At 39.6% G+C, this 19178-nt stretch overlaps 1 protein-coding gene across 1 annotated transcript; it reads left to right on the plus strand.

The window, feature by feature from the left end:
- Window positions 1–1229: 1229 nt before the first annotated feature.
- On the plus strand, window positions 1230–18215 carry LOC109936446 (dyslexia-associated protein KIAA0319-like protein; the record flags this gene model as incomplete). Its single annotated transcript, XM_048593067.1, has 9 exons — window positions 1230–1457; window positions 2074–2197; window positions 3511–3643; window positions 7402–7550; window positions 12519–12670; window positions 14005–14143; window positions 15758–15917; window positions 16197–16339; window positions 18085–18215. Coding segments are annotated over exons 1-9 (1227 nt in total), but the record flags the coding sequence as incomplete, so codon positions are not given.
- Window positions 18216–19178: the final 963 nt, after the last annotated feature.

Raw genomic sequence — 19178 nt, forward strand, 5'->3', positions numbered from 1 at the left:
CAACTCAGTAGCCTAATCCCACCTTCTCCCCACAACCTTTTGATCCCATTCACCTCAAGTGCTATATCTAGCTGCCTCTCAAATACATTCAATGTTTTGGCATCAACTATTTCCTGTGGCAATGAATCCCACAGGCTCACCACTCTTTGGGTGAAGAAATGCCTCCTCATCTTCATCCTAAATAGTCTACCCCGAATGCCTCATACTGTGACCCCTGGTTCTGGACACACCCACGATCGGGAACATCCTCCCTGCATCTACCCTGCCCAGTCCTGTTAGAATTTTATAAGTCGATGAGATTTCCCCCCTCCTTTGTCTGAACTCTAGCGAAAATAATCCCAGCCTAGTCGATCTCTCCTCATACGTCAGACCCACCATCCCTGCAATCAGCGTGGTACATCTTTGCTGCACTCCCTTGAGAGCAAGAGCATCCTTCCTCCGAAAAGGAGACCAAAACTGCATACACTATTCTAGGTGTGGCCTCACCAAAGCCCTGTCTAACTGCAACAACACATCCCTGCTCCTGTACTTAACCTCTTGAAATGAAGGCCAACGGACCATTTACATTCTTTACTGCCTGCTGCACCTGCATGCCTACCTTCCGCAACTGGACACAAGGACACCCTTTCTCAAGTTAGGCTCATGATCCTCAAAAGAGGACAAACCAGTGACGGAAGAATTAGGTGGATTTAGAGCTCAGGTGTTCTATGGGCCACATTGTCGGAGCACAGCCCATGGGCTGTAATTTTGGTCACTTTTGTGTAGCTTTAAATGTCAATTGCTTTAAATTATTTGAGGCTTGATAATTAGAAGAGGTGATCTTTTGGAAAATGATAATACACTACCCAAAATAAACAGCAATTGGTTGTCACAAGAATATAATTGAATTGCAATACACATGTCAATTTCACCATGATGTAGTTTTATTTAAAAGCTAGAAGAACCTCATTTTGACCCATGCTGTTTTTTAGGAAAATTCCTGCTCGATGCATAGAATCACTTTATTTCCAGGAGTTTAGTTTATTTGAATACTATTGTGCAGCATGTCTGCATGTTGGCATAATGTGCTTTCAGCTAGATGAATGATTTCTAATGTAGTGTTTTTAAAGCTTTTTACTGGTATTTTACAGTCCTTTGTTATCTGTCGCATTCAATTAGGAGTTGCCTCTGAGTCCCGGAAGTATATTTGAAAGATTTGTCCATTTTATTTTTCCCTTTTTCTCTTTAGTCTGACAGTGGTGGATTCTGATGGTGCCAGTAACTCAACCACAGCAGTTGTCACCGTGCACAAAGCAGTAGACTATCCACCTGTAGCCAATGCTGGTGCAAATCAGGTCCTCACATTGCCCAAGAACTCCATTATGTTGTATGGCAACCAAAGCACAGATGACCATGGAATCGTCAGCTATGAGTGGTCCCTAAGCCCAAAGAGTAAAGGCAAAGTTGTTGAAATGCAGGTAGGAATCCCTTTGTACTGTTGGCCAATATCCAAATGTACAGTATTCTATTTTGAGGAATCAAATGATCACGAGTTTTTATGGAATAAAGACTGGAACAAAGACTTTACAAGAATTCTTGTAAACTATAGTTAGCAAGGAGAAAGCCATAACTACTAAAATTCCTAGTCTACAGTCATCCTGGTTAATAAAAGAATGGATTGTGATTCATGAAGCGATGAAATATATTTCAGTATTGTTTGTACATATTTAGCAAATCTTAATCGCATGGCTTCCTTCCACTGAAATGACAATGGATAAAATCTTATCATTGTGCCTTTGACTGCTATTCATTAATGAGAAAGAAATCTAAGTGACTCAGAAATAGCAAGAACTGCAGATGCTGGAGTCAGAGACAACACAGTGTGGAGCTGGAGGAACACAGCAGGCCAGGCAGCATCAGCGGAGCAGGAAAGTTGACGTTTCGGGTCGGGACCGTTCTTCAGAAATGGGGAGGGGGAAGGGAGCCAGGACAAGACCTGTGTGTTCATTATGAATCAGGTAACATATTGAGGCAGGGAAGGCTGCTTAATATACACAGTGCATTTTACCTCTTACTTTTTGTTGTTTTGTTTAGGGTGTACGAACATCATCTCTCCAGTTGTCAGCAATGCAGGAAGGTGACTACATCTTTCAACTTACAGTCACAGACTCTGCAGGCCACCAGGCCACAGCTGAGGTGATGGTAATAGTGCAACCAGGTATGCATTTATGAAGAGAATGTTTGCAATTTGAGTGGAAGAAAAATGACAGAATACTTCCTCTTCCTATATTTTAAAATCCCTTCTGTTTATCATGCTGCAGCAATACAAGAATCCACAAAAGTAAGCTGGTGCTAAGCAGTCTGTTTGATAGAAATTAGAGGAATCATCACATTGTTGTTAGGCTCTTAGATGAAAAACATGTAGTGACACAGGTAATGGTAAAATCTTGGGGAGTATTGCCGAACAATGGGACCTTGGAGTTCAGATTTGTAGTTCTTTGAAAGTGAAGTCACAGATGGACAGGGTAATGAAGAAGGCTTTTGGTACACTTGCCTTTATTGCTGAGTGCATTGAGTATTGGATGGGGAGGTCATGTTTCGGCTGTACAGGACATTGGTTAGGCGACTTTTGGAATACGGCATTCAATTCTGGTCTCCCTGCTATAGGAAGGATGTTGTGAAACCTGTAAGGGTTCAGAAAAGATTTACAAGAATGTCGCCAGAAATGGAGGGTTTGAACCATAGGGAGAGGCTGAATAGGCTGGGGCTTTTTTCTTTGAGCGTTGGAGGCTGAGGAGTGACCATACAGAGGTTTATAAAATCAGGAGAAGCATGGATAGGGTGAATAGCCAAGGTCTTTTCCCGATGGTGGGGGGGGAGTCCAAAAGTGGAGGGCATAGGTTTAAGGTGAGGGGGAAATATTTTGAAAAGGACCTGAGGGCAATGTTTTGACACAGAGGGTGGTGTGTGTGCAGAATGAACAGCCGGAGGTTGGTATAATTACAACATTTTAAAAGGCATCTGGATGGGAATATGAATAGTAAGGGTTTAGAGGGATATGGACCAAATGCTGGCAAATGGGATTAGATTAATTTAGAATATATGGTTGGCATGGATGAGTTGGATCGAAGGGTCTGTTCCAATGCTGCACATCTCTATGACTCTATGTATATTTAACAGCAAGTTAGAAAAAAAACTTACATTTGTGTAGTCCCTTTCGCATTCCTGGAATGTTTGACAGTCTTTGGGTCCAATCAATTACATCTAATTTAATGTTTTATGCAAAAACAGTGGGTAATTTGTGCTCTCAAGGTTCCGTAATCAGCAGGAAGTCAAATCAATGGATAATTTATTTTAGTGATCTTGGGTAACACATACTGACCAGAATACCAGAACCCCTGCATGTTTTTTTTTAAAATTTGGAAATGTAATGGAATTGTTACCTTGGCTTAATATCTTACAAAGGCAGTATTCTAAATAATACACCACTCTCTAAGTGCTGAAGTTTGTTTCATTGATCTGTTTTTCCAGAAAATAATAAACCTCCAGTGGCTGATTCTGGTCCTGATAAAGAGCTGACCCTTCCTGTGGACAGCACGATATTGGATGGCAGTAAAAGCACAGATGACCAGAAAATTACATCCTACTTGTGGGAAAAAACAAGGTAAGCTACCTATATTAACTGTAATAGCTGTTAGAGGCAATATTAAAAATCAGGCATAGTTGTAAAAAATTCTAATCACTTCTATTAACATGACAATTATGACCTTAAGCTTATTTCTTACATTGAATAAGTGTTGCTTGCTCTGATTGCTGAAGGCTTTCTGGAGCATTTTTGTCCTTGTGAGTAACTATGTAAGAATTTAATATGTGTGCTGCAATATTATCATCAACAGTGATGCCTTTCCATTTTACATTGGCCCAGATATTCCAATTTGACTTTATTTGCAACCCTGATCAGATTAACAGTTACCAACATACCTGTGGATACCCTCTGTGCTATCTTGGGGTCTGTTCAAACTGGAGGGTGTCTGTTTATGTTGGAGCTTGGTCTGATGCATTTTCAGGTCCAGGATCTGTCAGACTTGTTTGGGGAGTGGGTGGGTTGCATAAGCATGTGTCTCTCAAGGAATGTCAGATCACTGAGGTGGGCCACTGTCAGGTGGAGGAGAGATATTGGTCCTGGCTCTAGTTGGGGAATGGTGACATTTCAGGCTGGTGGGGCTGTAAGGTGTCATTTCTGGGAGCGTTTTGCCTCGGTTTGATTGTTGGGGGTCTGGAGATGCAAAGGATCAGAGGGAGTGTAGTGATGATTTGATATACATCCAGGATTTCGAGTAGGTTTTGTAATGGCCAGACGTTTCCTGGTAACTAATAAGATGAAGTTTCTGAATCCTGTAACTTTAATAGACTCTTTTGAGAGGGTTTCAGGCACAGAAGTTGTTCATGGTAAAATTCAATTTCCTAGACCAACTGTGTGGGGGCAGCTGCATGGTCCCAACATACGACTCCAGTATACAGTGTTCCACTGTGTTATGAACCGGACCAAATCCGTCAAAATATAGTAAGATAGTCTAGACCTTAACGTTTTCTTATTTTAAAGGTAACTATAAGGCATTGCATTCCAGATGCAATGCAATTGATCAAACTATCAACTTTAAGCAAAACACACTTTACTTTCACACTACAGTTAAAATACAAACAAAATAAAGAGAATTGACTGAACTGTAACCTTATCAAAATGCATGGCAAACTGATATATATTGACCACTGCTAGTTAATTATTCCAAAAAGTAGCATCCAATAATCACACCTTTTGGCAAAGAACATTCAGTAAATTAGATTGTCTCACACGCAGTTCTAACAGCAGGAAGAGAACCTTAGATTTTAGCTGTAACAGAGAGGAATCAGTGCTTTCTCATGCAGCTTCAAGACCTCAGCAACTGCACAAAGTTAAAACTAAAAATCCTGGTTCTGTGGGAGCTTGACCCCATCCATTCAGGCTGCTTCTACTGTTGCAACTTTTTAAAAAAATCCCCCAGGGCTCACAAGCTGTTTACTGTATTGCCTTTGAGCAGACTGTTTGTTTATCACCTCTGTCTCAACCTTTCTTTGAAAAAAAAGAACAAAATACACCTTTTAAATCCATAGTATTGTCACAAGTGATTCTCTAGCCGGAATATCTGGTCCACCATTTTCCTATCAAGGTATGTTTGGCTTCCATTTGTTGCCCATCTGCAATAGGGGTAATTATTGCAACATGGTCTGTTTTCCGAAGGCTAGCTGGTGAACAAAGCCTGTGATATTGCAGGGAGGCAATGGCCTAGTGGTATTATTGCTGGACTGTTAATCCAGACACCCAGGTAATGTTCTGGGCACCCGGGTTCGAATCCTGCAATGGCAGATGGAAGAATTTGAATTCAAGAAAAAAACTGGAATTAAGACTGTAATAATGATCAGGAATCCATTGCCAATTGTTGGAAAAAGCTCCTATGGTTCCACCTTTAGGGAAGGAAACTGTGACTGCAGACCCACGGCAATGTGGTTGATTCTTAATTGCCAACAAATGCTGCCGAGCCAGTGACGCCCATATCCCATGAACGAATAAAGAAAAAAGATGGCTAAAATCTTTGCTTTATTCATAAAGCTTGGAAATCTGATAGGCCCACTCACATTATTCACCTTGCGCATGGCAGTGATCTTTGAATGAATCTGCGTGCAAACATTCAGGCCCTATGTCATATCCTAGTGATCGGATGATCCATTTACTTAAGGTGGCTTGTACCTGTAAAATCAATACCAGCAGTGTACATCTTAACAGATCTGGAAAATCAGTGTGCCACCCTGTGGTTATAATGAGGCAGGGATCTGTGTTTAGTGGAGTTGTTAAGTGGAACAATTTCCCTCTTTGCTTCAAACCATGACTAAAATTGGCCTTTAAATGTGATTTTTGCTTTCTTCCTTTTGGGACCTTTTGTTTTGTCCAAAGCATTACATATGGTTGCTCTCGATTTGTCTTGGGTTGTCTCTTCGATTACACTATCAGATTTTCTGGGCCGCGTGCATACCCGCACCATACCTCTTATGTACAGGTCAGGTAACACATCAAGAATAAAACAGGCAGTATGCCCAAGCCAAAAGTGCTGTTTGTGGCCCCAAGCCGGGCCAGTTAGAGACATCAGGTGCCCTGGTGCTGCTTCTGTTTCTGGGTCTCCTCTATATCTCATCTCCTTTAACCCTTGACAGATTCCATCAAGCACCTTTGTGCTGCTCTTTGTGTCCTATAGGATAGTGTAGCACAAAGGCTTGTCATCAAGTGTGCACCAGTTCTTTCCTAGAGTAATCCAGCCAGTCCTGCCATCTTTGCCATGTGCTCTCCCACCTGTTTTCCTTATTTTTGTTGAAGCATTTATCAGTTTTCCCTTTGGAACATTAATTTGAATGTGCATTCTTCACAATATGATGGAAGGAGTGCCTTCCAAATCCTAACCATTCTTTGTGTGAAAGAATTTCCTCTTGTTGTCTGCTGGTACTTTTCTCAATCAACTTACAAAGTCAAAATCTGGATCAATCCTTTTAGCCATTACAAATAGTTTTGATTTATTCTGTCTAAACCCTTTGTAATTTTATGCACTTGTGTCAAATCTCTTCTGGCTTCTTGGTTTTAAGGAGGACAGTTTCAGCTTCTCTGAAGTCCTTCATCCTTGGAGTGCTTCTGGTAAATAGCTTATCTTATGTAGTTTCTACGAAGTCTACTCAACCTTCTATTGTCCAGAATTAAAAATGCATTGGTTGTTGCCGAATGTGACTATCAGCAAAAAGTGTGGGCAGGGAGCAATGTGTGATTGATGGTGTATGAGGGACAGAATTTTGATTGGAGGGGCAGCTCCTCACAACTTCTGAGTCTCCCAGGTGCAAGGATGAACTTGTTTTGATTGGTCACAGAGGGCAGTGCTGTCTGAGTCCAAGTCCCCCTGAAGGTACAGGCCTCAGCGATTAGCACCACATGCACACCGCTCTGCCTGGCCACAAGTGTTTATGGATAAGTTTCGTAACCACTATCCCTGTTTAAATAATTAACCAACCTTGTTCAAAATGTTAAATAAATTGACAATGCTTAAATTGGTAAAGTTAAAATACTTGGTCTCAGATAAGCTTTGTAACAATCAGTGATTATTTTTGTTGATTATTGCATTAGCAATTTAAGTTTTGTGTATTGGTTAAAATGACAAAAAAACCAGAAACTTTTAATTTAGGAATGACCTAGATTCTGACATTTTGTCCAAACAATTTGCTTTCAAAGGATTTTTTTTAACTCTTTTAGGTCCTTTGGCAGCAGCTGGAAAAGTTGGTGGATAATTGTAGTTGCCTCCTGTTAACACAAACATAAAGTGAAATTGACTGCTTGGTTTTGTATTTCAGTGGCCCTGACGGTGTGAAAATCGAGAATGCAGACAGCGCGATTGCCACAGTAACAGGTCTTCAGGTTGGGTCATATGAGATTACACTGACAGTGAAGGATGAACGAAACCTGGAAAGCCACGATTCTGTTAGAATAATTGTGAGAGAGGGTATGTTTTCCCTTCAGATTTGTAAAGGATGGCAATAGCTGTAAGTCACCTGCTAAAGTGGAGAAAGATACCAGGTCAAAGTAATGATGCTAATAGTCACCTTTAAAAGTATACTCTTTTTCAAATGCTTTTATCTGTTCTGTTAAGGACATTTTTCATGTTTTTAGCAGAGTACATTAAAGGACAAGGCATTTTCGAGTAGTGCAGGACTTGATTATTTGGTTGATAAAATTTCTGGTTGATGATAATCATGACAAAAATTCAGAAAGTCACGGAACAACACAGTTTAAAGTCATATTTGAGCCTGAATTTAAGTACTCCAATGATAACGTAATCCAACGTTTGGATTAATTGGTTCTAGTTTACACCATTTTACAGAACGTTTCATTTACAGAATAGGAAATATTGAAAGTAGCTTTCAGATAATGTTAGTTTGATTATTACTGTGTAGGAAACGAAGGTTTAAATGTGAAGGGTTATCCTGTTTTGCTAAGATCTTCATTTGAGGCATTGCAACATCAAACGTTGTCCAATAGACATAAAAACTTAGAAAATAGGAGCAAGAGTTAGGCCATTCAGCCCGTGAACCTGCTAAACCATTCAATATGATCATGGCTGATCATCCAGCTCCAGTACCCTGTTCCTACTTTCTCCCTCTACCCTTTAGCCCTAAGAACTACATCTTACTCCTTCTTGAATAGCATTCAGTGTTTTGTCTTAACTGCTTTCTGTAGCAGGGAATTCCACGTGCTCTCCACCCTCGGTGAAAATATTTCTCCTCATATCAGACTTAGTGGCCTAACCCATATTGTTAAACTATGACCCCTGGTTCTGAACTTCCTAGCTAATGGGTAGATCCTTCCTGTGTTTACCTTATGTAGTTCTGTTAGAGTTTTGTCGATATTTATGAGGTCCTCCCTCATTCTTCTGAACTCCAATGAATATAGCTCTAACCTATCCAACCTCTCTTCATGCATCAGTTCTGCCATCCCAGTAATCAATCTGGTAACTCTTTGCTGCATTCCCTCCATGGCCAGAACATCTTTCCTCAGAAGAACTGCACACAATACTCCACGTGTGCTCTCACCAATGCCCTGTGTAATTGCAGCAATTGCTCCTTTAATTGAATCCTCTTGCTATGAAGACCAACTTACAAGGGTACACGAACACCAACTGGCTACAAAAAGACATGACCAATACTCACTCGTCTCAATCCACATAGATAAGGAGAACCACCAATTCGACTGGGACAACACCAAAATTCTGGGACAAGCTAAGCAGAGACAGGCACGGGAATTCCTAGAAGCCTGGCACTCCACGAAGAAAGCCATTAATAAACACACATAGAACTCGACCCCATATACACTCCACTACGAAGGAAAACCGGAAGTGAGGCAATCCAGCTCAACGGATTCCAGAGTTTAAAAACCAGGCGGGAAAACACACCAATGCTTCATCGGAGGCTGCACTGAGGATGTTACCCAGCATGGTAACGAAACATCTGCGGAATAACAAACCAGCTCGGCGAGCCAACCATCCTCAACAACTTACTATTTGTTTACTTTCAGCAAATGGTGTACAAGGAAACCCAGGTCTTGTTGTACCACCCCCTTTCCCAATCTATTGCCATTCAAATCACCTGCTGTCTTGTGGATGATCTCAGGGAAGGGAGTGTTGGATTTCTAAGCCAAGTTGCTAGTGAAAAGGAAGAGGTGTTGTGCATCTTAAAAAGTATTAAGGTAGCTAAGTCCCTGGAACCTGATAGGATCAGCAAGAGAACAAATTGCTGCAGCATTGACAGACCTCTTGGTATCCTCTTTGGCCACAGGTGAGGTCGCAGAGGACTGGAGAATAGCCACCCCTATCCCATTATTTAAGAAGGGTAACAGGGATAATCATGGAAATTACAGGCCTTTGAGCCTCACTTCGGTGGTAGGGCAATTATTGGAAAAGATTCTCAGGGACAAGATCTATATGCATTTAGAAGCAAATGGACATATTAGCGATAGACAGCATGGTTTTGTGCGAGTGAGGTTGTGCCCTACTAACTTGATTGAGTTTTTTGAGGAGGTTACGAAGATGATTGCGGGAAAAGTGGGTGATGTTGTCTACGTGGACTTCAGTAAAGCCTTTGACAAGGTCCCTCATGGTAGATTGGTATAAAAGGTGAAATCACATGGTATCAGGGTGAGCTGGCAAGGTTGATACAGAACTGTCATAGTCATAGGAGACAGAAAGTAGCGGTGGAAGGGTAATTTTCAGAATGGAACGTTGTGACTAGTGTTCCGCAGGGATCAGTGCTGGGACCTCTGCTGTTCACGATCATCATAAATGATTTGGAGGAAAGCATAGCTGATCTAATTAGTAGATGATACAAAGATTGGACGAGTTGCGGACTGTGAGGAGGATTGTCAGAGAATACAGCAGGATATAGATAAGTTGGAGGCATGGGCAGAAAAATGGCAGATGGAATTTAATGCAGACAGATGTGAGGTGATGCATTTTGGAAGGTCAAGTACAGGTGGAAATTATACAGTGAATGGTAGAACCCTTAGGAGTATTGATATGCAGAAGGATCTGGGTGTGCAGGTCCACAGTTCACTGAAGGTGGCAGCGCAAGTAGGTAAGGTAATAAAAAAGACCTATGGCATGCTTGCCTTCATTGGAAGGGGTATTGAGCGTAAGGATAGACAAATTATGATGCAGCTTTACAGAACTTTAGTTAGGCCACTCTTGAAATATTGCATACAATTCTGGTCATCACACTACCAGAAGGATGTGGATGCTTTGGAGAGGGTACAGAAAAGGTTTACCAGGATTTTGCTTGGTATGGGGGTTATAGCTGTGATAGAACATTGGCTAGACTGGGTTTGCTTTCACTGGAATGCAGGAGGTTAAGTGGTGCCCTGATAGAAGTGTATAAGATTGTGAATGGTATGGATAGAGTGGAAAGTATGAGGCTTTTTCCAAGGGTGGAGAAGTCAATTGCTAGGGGACACAGATTCAAGATGCTGGAGGGAGTGGGGGGGTGTGGAGTTTAAAAGAGATGTGCGAGGGACGTTTTTCACACAAAGGGTGGTGAGTGCCTGGAACGCATTGCCAGAGGAGGTGGTGGAAGCAGACACAGTAGCAGCATTCAAGAAGTTCCTGGACAGATAACATGAATAGGAAGGCAGTAGAGGGATATGAATCCTGTAAGTGAAGTCAGTTTTAATATGGAAGGGCAAAATATGTCGGTGCAGGCTTGCAGGCCGAGGGCCTGTTCCTGTGCTGTATTGTTCTTTGTTTGATCCCATGCACTTGAAGTTTGCATGCTAACATCTTATATTGGACCTTATCAAAAGTATCAGGTTCAAAGCTACTGCATCTCTCAAATTTCACAGCCAGAAGAGAGTAATTCACCTGGTACATGTGGCAGATCTGCCAGAGAGTGGTTCACATTGGGCACATGTAGTCTGCCATCCTTTCTGCTACTGCATGATATTTCCAGAGTTCCTAGATAAAAATATAGGTTCACCACCAACATTTCTGTCAAGTGTAAATAAAATCCATAGTATTGACCTATATTATAATTTTGTTTGGTAATTAATGATACAAATAATAGAAAAGATTTGAATGTAGTCCATCCAGATAACTGCAAATTCAGTGTAACTCACCCACTACCCCACACAATGTCTAAAGAAGAAGCAAAACAATAAAGAAATTCAGATAAAACTGGCAGGCAAGTAAGCTCTAGCAGCCCATGATATTCCACAGCACTTAACAATGAACCAGTGACTTACTCTCTGACCAGACAGTAATTCCAAAGAAATTAAAATGTTTCAGACTTTAAAATTTGCTTAACTAACACTTAGAGTCATAGAGATATACAGCACGGAAGAAGCCCCTTTGCTCCAACTCATCCATGCTGACCAGATATCCTATGTAATTCTAGTTCCATTTGTGAGTTTGGCACATATTCCTCTGAACCCTTCCTATTCACGTACCCATCTCGATGCCTTTTAAATATTGTAATCATACCAGCCTCCTCTTCCTCAGGCAGCTCCATACAATCACCACCCTCTGTGTGAAAAAGTTGCCCCTTAGGTCCGTTTTATATCTTTCCCTTCTCCCCTTAAACCTATGCCCTCTAGTTTTGGACTCCCCCACTCTGGGGAAAAGACCTCGCCTATTTACCCTATCCATGCCCCTCCTGATTTTATAACCTTCTATAAGGTCACCGCTCAGTCTCCGACGCTCCAGGAAAGATAGCCCCAGCCTATTCAGCCTCTCCCTATAGTACAAACCCTCCGACCCTGGCAACATCCTCGTAAATCTTTTCTGAATCCTTTCTAGTTTCACAACATCCTTCCTATAGCAGGGAGACCAGAATTGCACACAGTATTCCAAAAGTGGCTGAACCAATGTCCTGTATAGCAAAAAACATGACCTCTCCAACTGCTATACTCCATGCGCTGACCAATAAAAACAAGCATACCAAATGCCTTCTTCACTATTCTGTCTACCTGTGACTCCACTTTCAATGGACTATGAACCTGCACTCCAAGGTCTCTTTGTTCAGCAGCACTCCTCAGGACCTTACCATTTAAGTGTATAAGTCCTGTCCTGATTTGCCTTTCCAAAATGCAGCACCACACATTTGTCTAAATTAAACTTACTAACGTGTGATCAATTTGTTGGTCAGTAAATGGACCACTGTATTTTAATTAAAGTCAGATTTTGTTGTTATTGAACAAGAACAAGGGCCCCAACATGCACAGTCCTGATAGATGGAGGTGATTGATTTTAAATTCAGTTTATATCAGAAGACAAGACTTTGAATGCATAATCAAAGAAACTAGAGACGTTGCTATTTGTGTTGCAAGAGGTTTTCTGACTGCACTTCAAATGTAATTCGTGTATCAAATTAGAATTTTAATATTTTGTGAGATCTCTGGAATGAAGAATAAATGTGTTTCTGTTTTACAGAAGTCAATAAGGCTCCAGTTGCTAAGATAACAAGGAATGTTGTGATCACCCTCCCTAATAACACAGCTATGCTTGATGGATCAAAATCATCAGATGATAAGGGAATTGTCAGCTACCTTTGGACGAGAGATGAAAGCAGTCCAGCAGCTGGAGTAAGTGGTTTAATTCATATTTTAAACAAATTAGAAAAATACTGTACCAGTTCCCGGAGGCATTGTTTATTGAGTGCCGAGATACACAAGGGTCCAACTGTTTATCGACTGGAGCAAATATGATACATGTCATTGTGCGAGTGAGTATGGAGATGGTGGCATGGGAAGAGAGATGTAGCGCGGATCCAAAGCAAGTTTAAGGGTGTGGAGGTCCTGACAGTATCAGTGACAGGACCTGATTAACATTTTCTGCTTCCTGTTTTACACTTCATCAGTTTGATAAGTTGTTTTATTGTGAGCAGGAAAGCCAGCACCACAGAGCTGAAGCCTGAGACAGTCTCTGGCAATCGGAAGCAAATTGTCTTTGGAGGGGAGCGCTGGGGCTGGGAGGGAAGTCTCTGGAACAGAGCTTGTAGAGACAGCAGCACTGAAAGCCTGGCAGGCAGCTCGATCAGGCACAGTGCTGGAAAGGGATGTGGTGGTAGTGAGTGTGAGAACCATCAGAAAAGGGTGGGGTGGGGTGGAGGAGTACAGGGAAGGGGAAGGGGACACACTGCCTCATTGCCCTCAAGGCAGTCTTTTAAAAAGCAAAGATCTGCTGTTTCACTGTAATGCTTCCCAAGCTTTCGGAGATTTGGCAAGCAGCTTTTAATTTTAAATCTGTATCTGGACTGCACTGAGTGCTTGATTTGAGTAGCATATTTGAGTCATGGGGATTGGTGTCTAAGATTTATGTTGAGGTCAGGGTTTCTCCGGAATAGGTAAATCACATAGAAATACCATGGTAATACAAAGTGCCTAATTAAAGCATTATATTTTATATGAAATCACATTTTTGTTAGTTTTTGTTTTTCATTGTTATCATGATGTGATGTTTTACATATTGCTATTCACCATTGCTTTGACCAAGGACACACACTTATGATCATTACCAGTTGTAAATATGCACAAAGCAGCCAAACATTCAATAGTATCAGTCAATAGTGTTTAGTTTAAGAGTCTGATGCAGGAATGTCATGCTCTGATAATTGTAATGAGAGCAGTATTGGAAAATGAGAAAGAATTCAAGCAGTTTATCAATTATTTATTTCCTCCTATAATTGGATAATATAGCAATGTTTCTGTACCATGACCAGAAATATATTACAAATGTTGAATTTTTCATTATAATGAGCAATTAGAGGTTTATGACTAGATTGTTGTTTAACTGTAGTATGATGTTTGATATGCATCGGCATATTGGAAAGTGGATTGTACACTTGCGATTCTTTGAAAAAATTGCCCTTAAAAGTTCATTTCTCTTATCTTTTGCATTTTCTACTAATCTGTAATAGGATGTGCTAAATAACACTGATCACCAGCCTGTGCTTTTCCTGTCCAATTTGGTTGAAGGACTATATACATTTTGTCTCAAAGTAACTGATGCAAAAGGAGAAAATCATATCGACAGGGCAACACTGGAAGTCAGACCTGGTGAGTAGAAATTGATCTTCCAATGGCCTGCTGTGTTTAGTCAAAAATCTGGCATAACGTTTTTTTTTAAACAAGGAATAACTGCCAAAATCGAGTACCAGCTATATTTTCTGTCGGAGAAGTGTGGTGTCCCTTCATAATTCATTTATTTTGAGATCTAGTGTAATATTTTAACTCTTTTTTTAACATTGTCATTGAGCCAACATATTTCTACGAGGATATAAATTAGCAACACTTGTTTCTGAAGTGTGCTTTGAAATAATGACTAATATTTGCAATTATAGAACATCTCAAAATTATTGTAAGTCAGCAACATCCTGCAAACGGAGGTTGAATCATCAGTTGTTCTGATGTTTCTGGGCTTGGTTGTAGGGGGAAAATGTCATTAGTGTTGGAGGACACTTCCTTGCTAGTCTTCAAGAAGCATCCTGGGACTTTTAATATCCACTTATCCTGTCTGTCTGCTTTGTTGGATTCCATTCAATTCCATTCCATTCAAAACATGGCACCTTCAACAATCTAGAATGTCTGCATACCACAGTTCACTTTCAGTTAGATGATGCTTTCAAATTTCACTGTATTGTTAAAACCCAAGCTAACTGATCCAGAGATGACAGTCAAATCAACAAATCCAAGTTGCTAATGATAGAAAGCAAAAACATGCACAAGAATCAAAGTGGACCCATTTTACACCCAAACGTGATGAAATTGACAAGCCAGAAAATTGGACATGCTTCAGCTTTATTTTGCTGGAGGGCTCTTGAGCTTTCATTCCTGGAGATGTCTCATTTATACAAATGCAGTCTTTACAATTCAAGTGAAATTGTTATGTAAAGAAAATCTGAGCCTGGAAACCAAATGTGAATGTGCTGAAGCGCTTAATCTGCCAGTTGATTGAAATGGGTTTTCATTGTTGCCATATCCAGGACAGTTTCAGGCACCAAAGTCACTTGTATTTCAGCTAATTTCTACCTTAAGTTTGTGTGCCCATTTGCTGACTAGGTAAGTCATTTCTTTCACTTGTATGTGCTAATGTCTGCTTTCCACTGTATGCACTAATTGTGTCACATGTGTTTGTACTTCTGGTGCATTCTTTTTCAATAATATTGGGTCTGTAAGATTGGGTGTTAATCTAGAAGGATTGTTAATAATTTAGTTTCCAAATCCTGATATCTTGGATTTTAACTTGATTCAACATCTCATTCCGATTTAATCTGATAATCTGAACTATACAATATTGTTTACACTCTACTTAAGGGAGGTTCACAGTTGTCCTTTGCTTGAAAAGTATGAGATAGGAATTCAAGGCGGTTTCTTTTTTTCAAAATATGGATGTCTTGATTCACTCATAAAAACCGTTTATACATGTTTCATTATCATGTATTGTATGATAATGAAACTGCTGTTTTTAATGTTATGTATTTTTACAACCGTTGGCTGCACAATTTCAGAAGCATGACGGTGCCCTAGATCTAGATGAATTCATTCAAGTCTACTGTTTTGCTGCATGGAACATTGTACGTAGGATTGAGTTAAGTGAATGTTCATAAAAGTCAAGGACCTTAAAAGATTTGACAGCTGAAGTTAACAGCTTTGACACTATTTTCTTTTCAGATCCCCAAAAGAATGATCTTGTAGAAATTATCCTGGATGTCAGTGTCAGCCGGTTAACTGAGAGACAAAAGGGCATGTTACTTAGGCAAATAGCTGTCCTCCTTGGAGTCCTTGATTCGGACATTACTGTGCAAAAAATTCAACCTTACACCGAACAGAGGTGAGGAGCTTTTTGTGTGTTTGCAAGGATGAACATTACTGGAGGTGACTGCTGAGAAAATAATTCTCAATTTTGCATTAAGTAGCAACAGTAGAATGTTGAGAACTTGCATATAACTAAGTCTTTATCCAAATATTTACTGACTTGCAAAAAAACTCGAATGATTTCTTTACTTTAAAGGTAATGTGAGAAAATTGTGTAAAGCTTGGCTGGTCTGTAACTGCTAATTATGGGTCACAAGTGTTTTTGAATTGTACTTCCTCTCATTTGCTTTCACAGTACACAGATTATCTTTTGTGTGAGGAATACACAAGCTCATCAGGTGTTGAGGGGCCAGGATGTTGCTCGGATACTGAAGAATAAATTTCGGAAGCAGAAATCAGACTTCCTAGTTTTCCGGGCTCTCCAAGTCAATACAGTCAGTGAGTGAGCATTATTTATTAAAATCTTTTGTATAGATTTGACCCAGCAGGATTTGGTTTGATTGTACAGAGTTGAGAATGCTTTCAAATTATTGCCCCAGTGTTCACAGACCTATACTGGCTACAGGTCAAGCAAAGTCTTGATGTTGAAATCTCATCCTTATTTTCAAATCACTCCATAGTTTAGTTTTCCCTATCTATCTACGCTCCTCAAGCTTTACAATCTTCCAAGGTATCTACACAGCTATAATTCAGGCCACTTGAGGATTTTTTTCTTTTTTAGTTCCTACGCCACTGGCAGTCTCATCTTCACTCACCCAAAACATCTCTAGAATCTCCTCCTACTCTTTTTCACTTCTCCACCTGGCTGTCTTTGAGAGATTACTGAAAATCTATCCCTTTGATTAAACTTCCTGGTCAAAAAGCTGGTGATTCTTTTATTTTCCCTTTTAGCTTAATTTAGATAGAAAATAAACTCTGATCCCAAGATCTTAGAGACTGGAAATGAATATGGTATTTTTATTACCATTTGTGGGTGCCGAATATGCTTTTCCAATGAATTATTCTTGAACTATTCCTGAACACTGTGTCAGTTTTTAATCTAGGAATGAATTATGAACTTCTGGCTTTTTGTTGCTTGTTATACTTCAATACTTTATAGAGAAGATCAAAGAATAGAGAACAGATTGGTAGCCATTATATTTTCTATATGGAGAGCTTTAATATAGAGGTTTAATGAAACAGCCAGCACTAACTAGGGCAAAACCTAGGATCAGCGAATGAAAATAGTTCAACACTACCTCCTCTGATAAAGTGCATTCTTATTCCATTTTATTTTTTAATCCCTTGACTGGAGGAGGCAACCAAATGTCAAACGATTGTTTCTACTGAATGCCTCAAATCTTGTCCTTGATGCTTTGCAAAAATGCTGAGTTCCCTTCCCTGACATCTGTATGGCTGTTGCATTATTATTGGTAGTGAAGCAAATCTATCCTCATTATGTGCTCAAGTCAAAACATTTTCCTCATATAAGGTTGAAATAAGGAGAAAACAAAATTAAAACTGTCGTCCTACTTTTAAAAATTTCATTGAATTATCCACCAATGTTTGTGTGAAGCACAGTGGAATTGTATTTGCTTCACTACTTAGAATTTCTGACTTTTAATTTGATTTATTTTTATCCAAGCTCATTTCACACATGCATTCAGGAATTATGCACTCGAATGAGGTTTTAATGCAGCGGATCAAATCACATGCCTCAAAATTTGTTTTGTCAACTGCCTATTTTAATTCAAGAAGCAACCTATTACAGTCAAATATTGGGTAAAAGTATTGTGGATATACTAAAGCAAGGAGGGCAGATTCTATTTCTATTAATACTAGTACTAGCATATACTCTGGGACAGTCTCATATCTGCACATGGTCCCGGCTCTGTAGCAAGTGTAAGGCTCCTCCATATTTTTCTTTCAACAGAAGTCTACAAAGCAACTAGTACTTGACGTGTACCACACTCTTTCTTTTCTTAAAAGGAAAGTTAGAATGTGTTGGATTGGTATACTCTGTTACTTTCTTAAAAAATTTCACAAGCTTGCATGCACATCAATGCTAATGATGGTATAGTATCTATAACAAGAAACTCTTTTCTTGATGCTAGATATTAGAGTTAAAAAGCATGATTTTAAGCTAACATTACTGATTTGCTTTACTCCCCTCCCTTCACCTCTCTTCCATCTCCTGATTAAAGTCTGTCAGTTGAATTGTTCAGACCATGGTCGGTGTGATTCTTTCAATAAACGTTGTCTCTGTGATCCATTCTGGATGGAGAACTTCATTCGAGTTCAATTGGGAGATGGAGAACGCAACTGTGGTAAGTGCGTAATTATTATTGAACATGAGTTGTCAATTTGAATTAAATCTGGACAGACCAACTTGTATATAATGTTTGTTTATCGTTTCTAATCATCAAAAAACTATTTTCAGAAAAAGTTGTATAATTTGTCTACTCGTGTGTGGACATTTTCTCATCCACCTGTTCAGAGATGTTATTACACACCTCTGGAGCAGGTAAGACTTGTACCCCAGTTTCCTGGCTCAGAGATAGGATACCACCACTGCACTACAAGAGCCTTATTTATTTAAGCATAAGCTTACTCATAGATGATCTCTGTTTTCTAGACAAAAAAAAACTTTGAAAATATCTATGATTTAAATTAATAGTATGATGTCCAACAATCACTATAGTACAAAATATTGTTGAATAGATTTTCAAAATATTTGGGATAGTATCATGTACCAAATATGATTACAGCGTAAAGCTAGTTACAATCACTGGTTTTTTTCAAGCTTTGTGAAATTGTGCTTAGATTTGGACTCTTGTGAAAGTGTTTTGTTTGAAAATGCTATATTGGTCATAGGATCCAAGAACGTTAAATCAATTTTCTTGGTTTGTCTCAACTGATCTGACATTAAAATACATCTAATTCGAGCATGAATGGTTCTGATTTAGTTTTGTCATTAGTGCCTCAACGTAACCCTGAATTGTCAGTATATTTAATAATCTATCCATTTTTCTTTCTTAAGATGATGTTTCAAAGCTTTTATTGCTTTACTGCTTTCTTTTCTGTTTGATATTTTCTTCCTTGCCGAGTGCATTTAACATCTAAGACAATGGAGATAGAAAACCAATGCGCCCATTAAAGCAGGGATAGTAGGTAAATTGTGCAGGATGTAAATAACCACGTGGAGATTAAAAAGTGGCAACTGTTGGAGGTAGCTTTGAAGATAGAGTGGAACAAAACCAGCCTAAAGTAGCTGGACAGTTAAAAACACATTCGGTAA

The sequence above is a fragment of the Rhincodon typus genome, unplaced genomic scaffold (assembly GCF_021869965.1).
Source record: "Rhincodon typus isolate 14 unplaced genomic scaffold, sRhiTyp1.1 hic_rhity00002288, whole genome shotgun sequence".
Lineage (NCBI taxonomy): Eukaryota > Metazoa > Chordata > Chondrichthyes > Orectolobiformes > Rhincodontidae > Rhincodon > Rhincodon typus.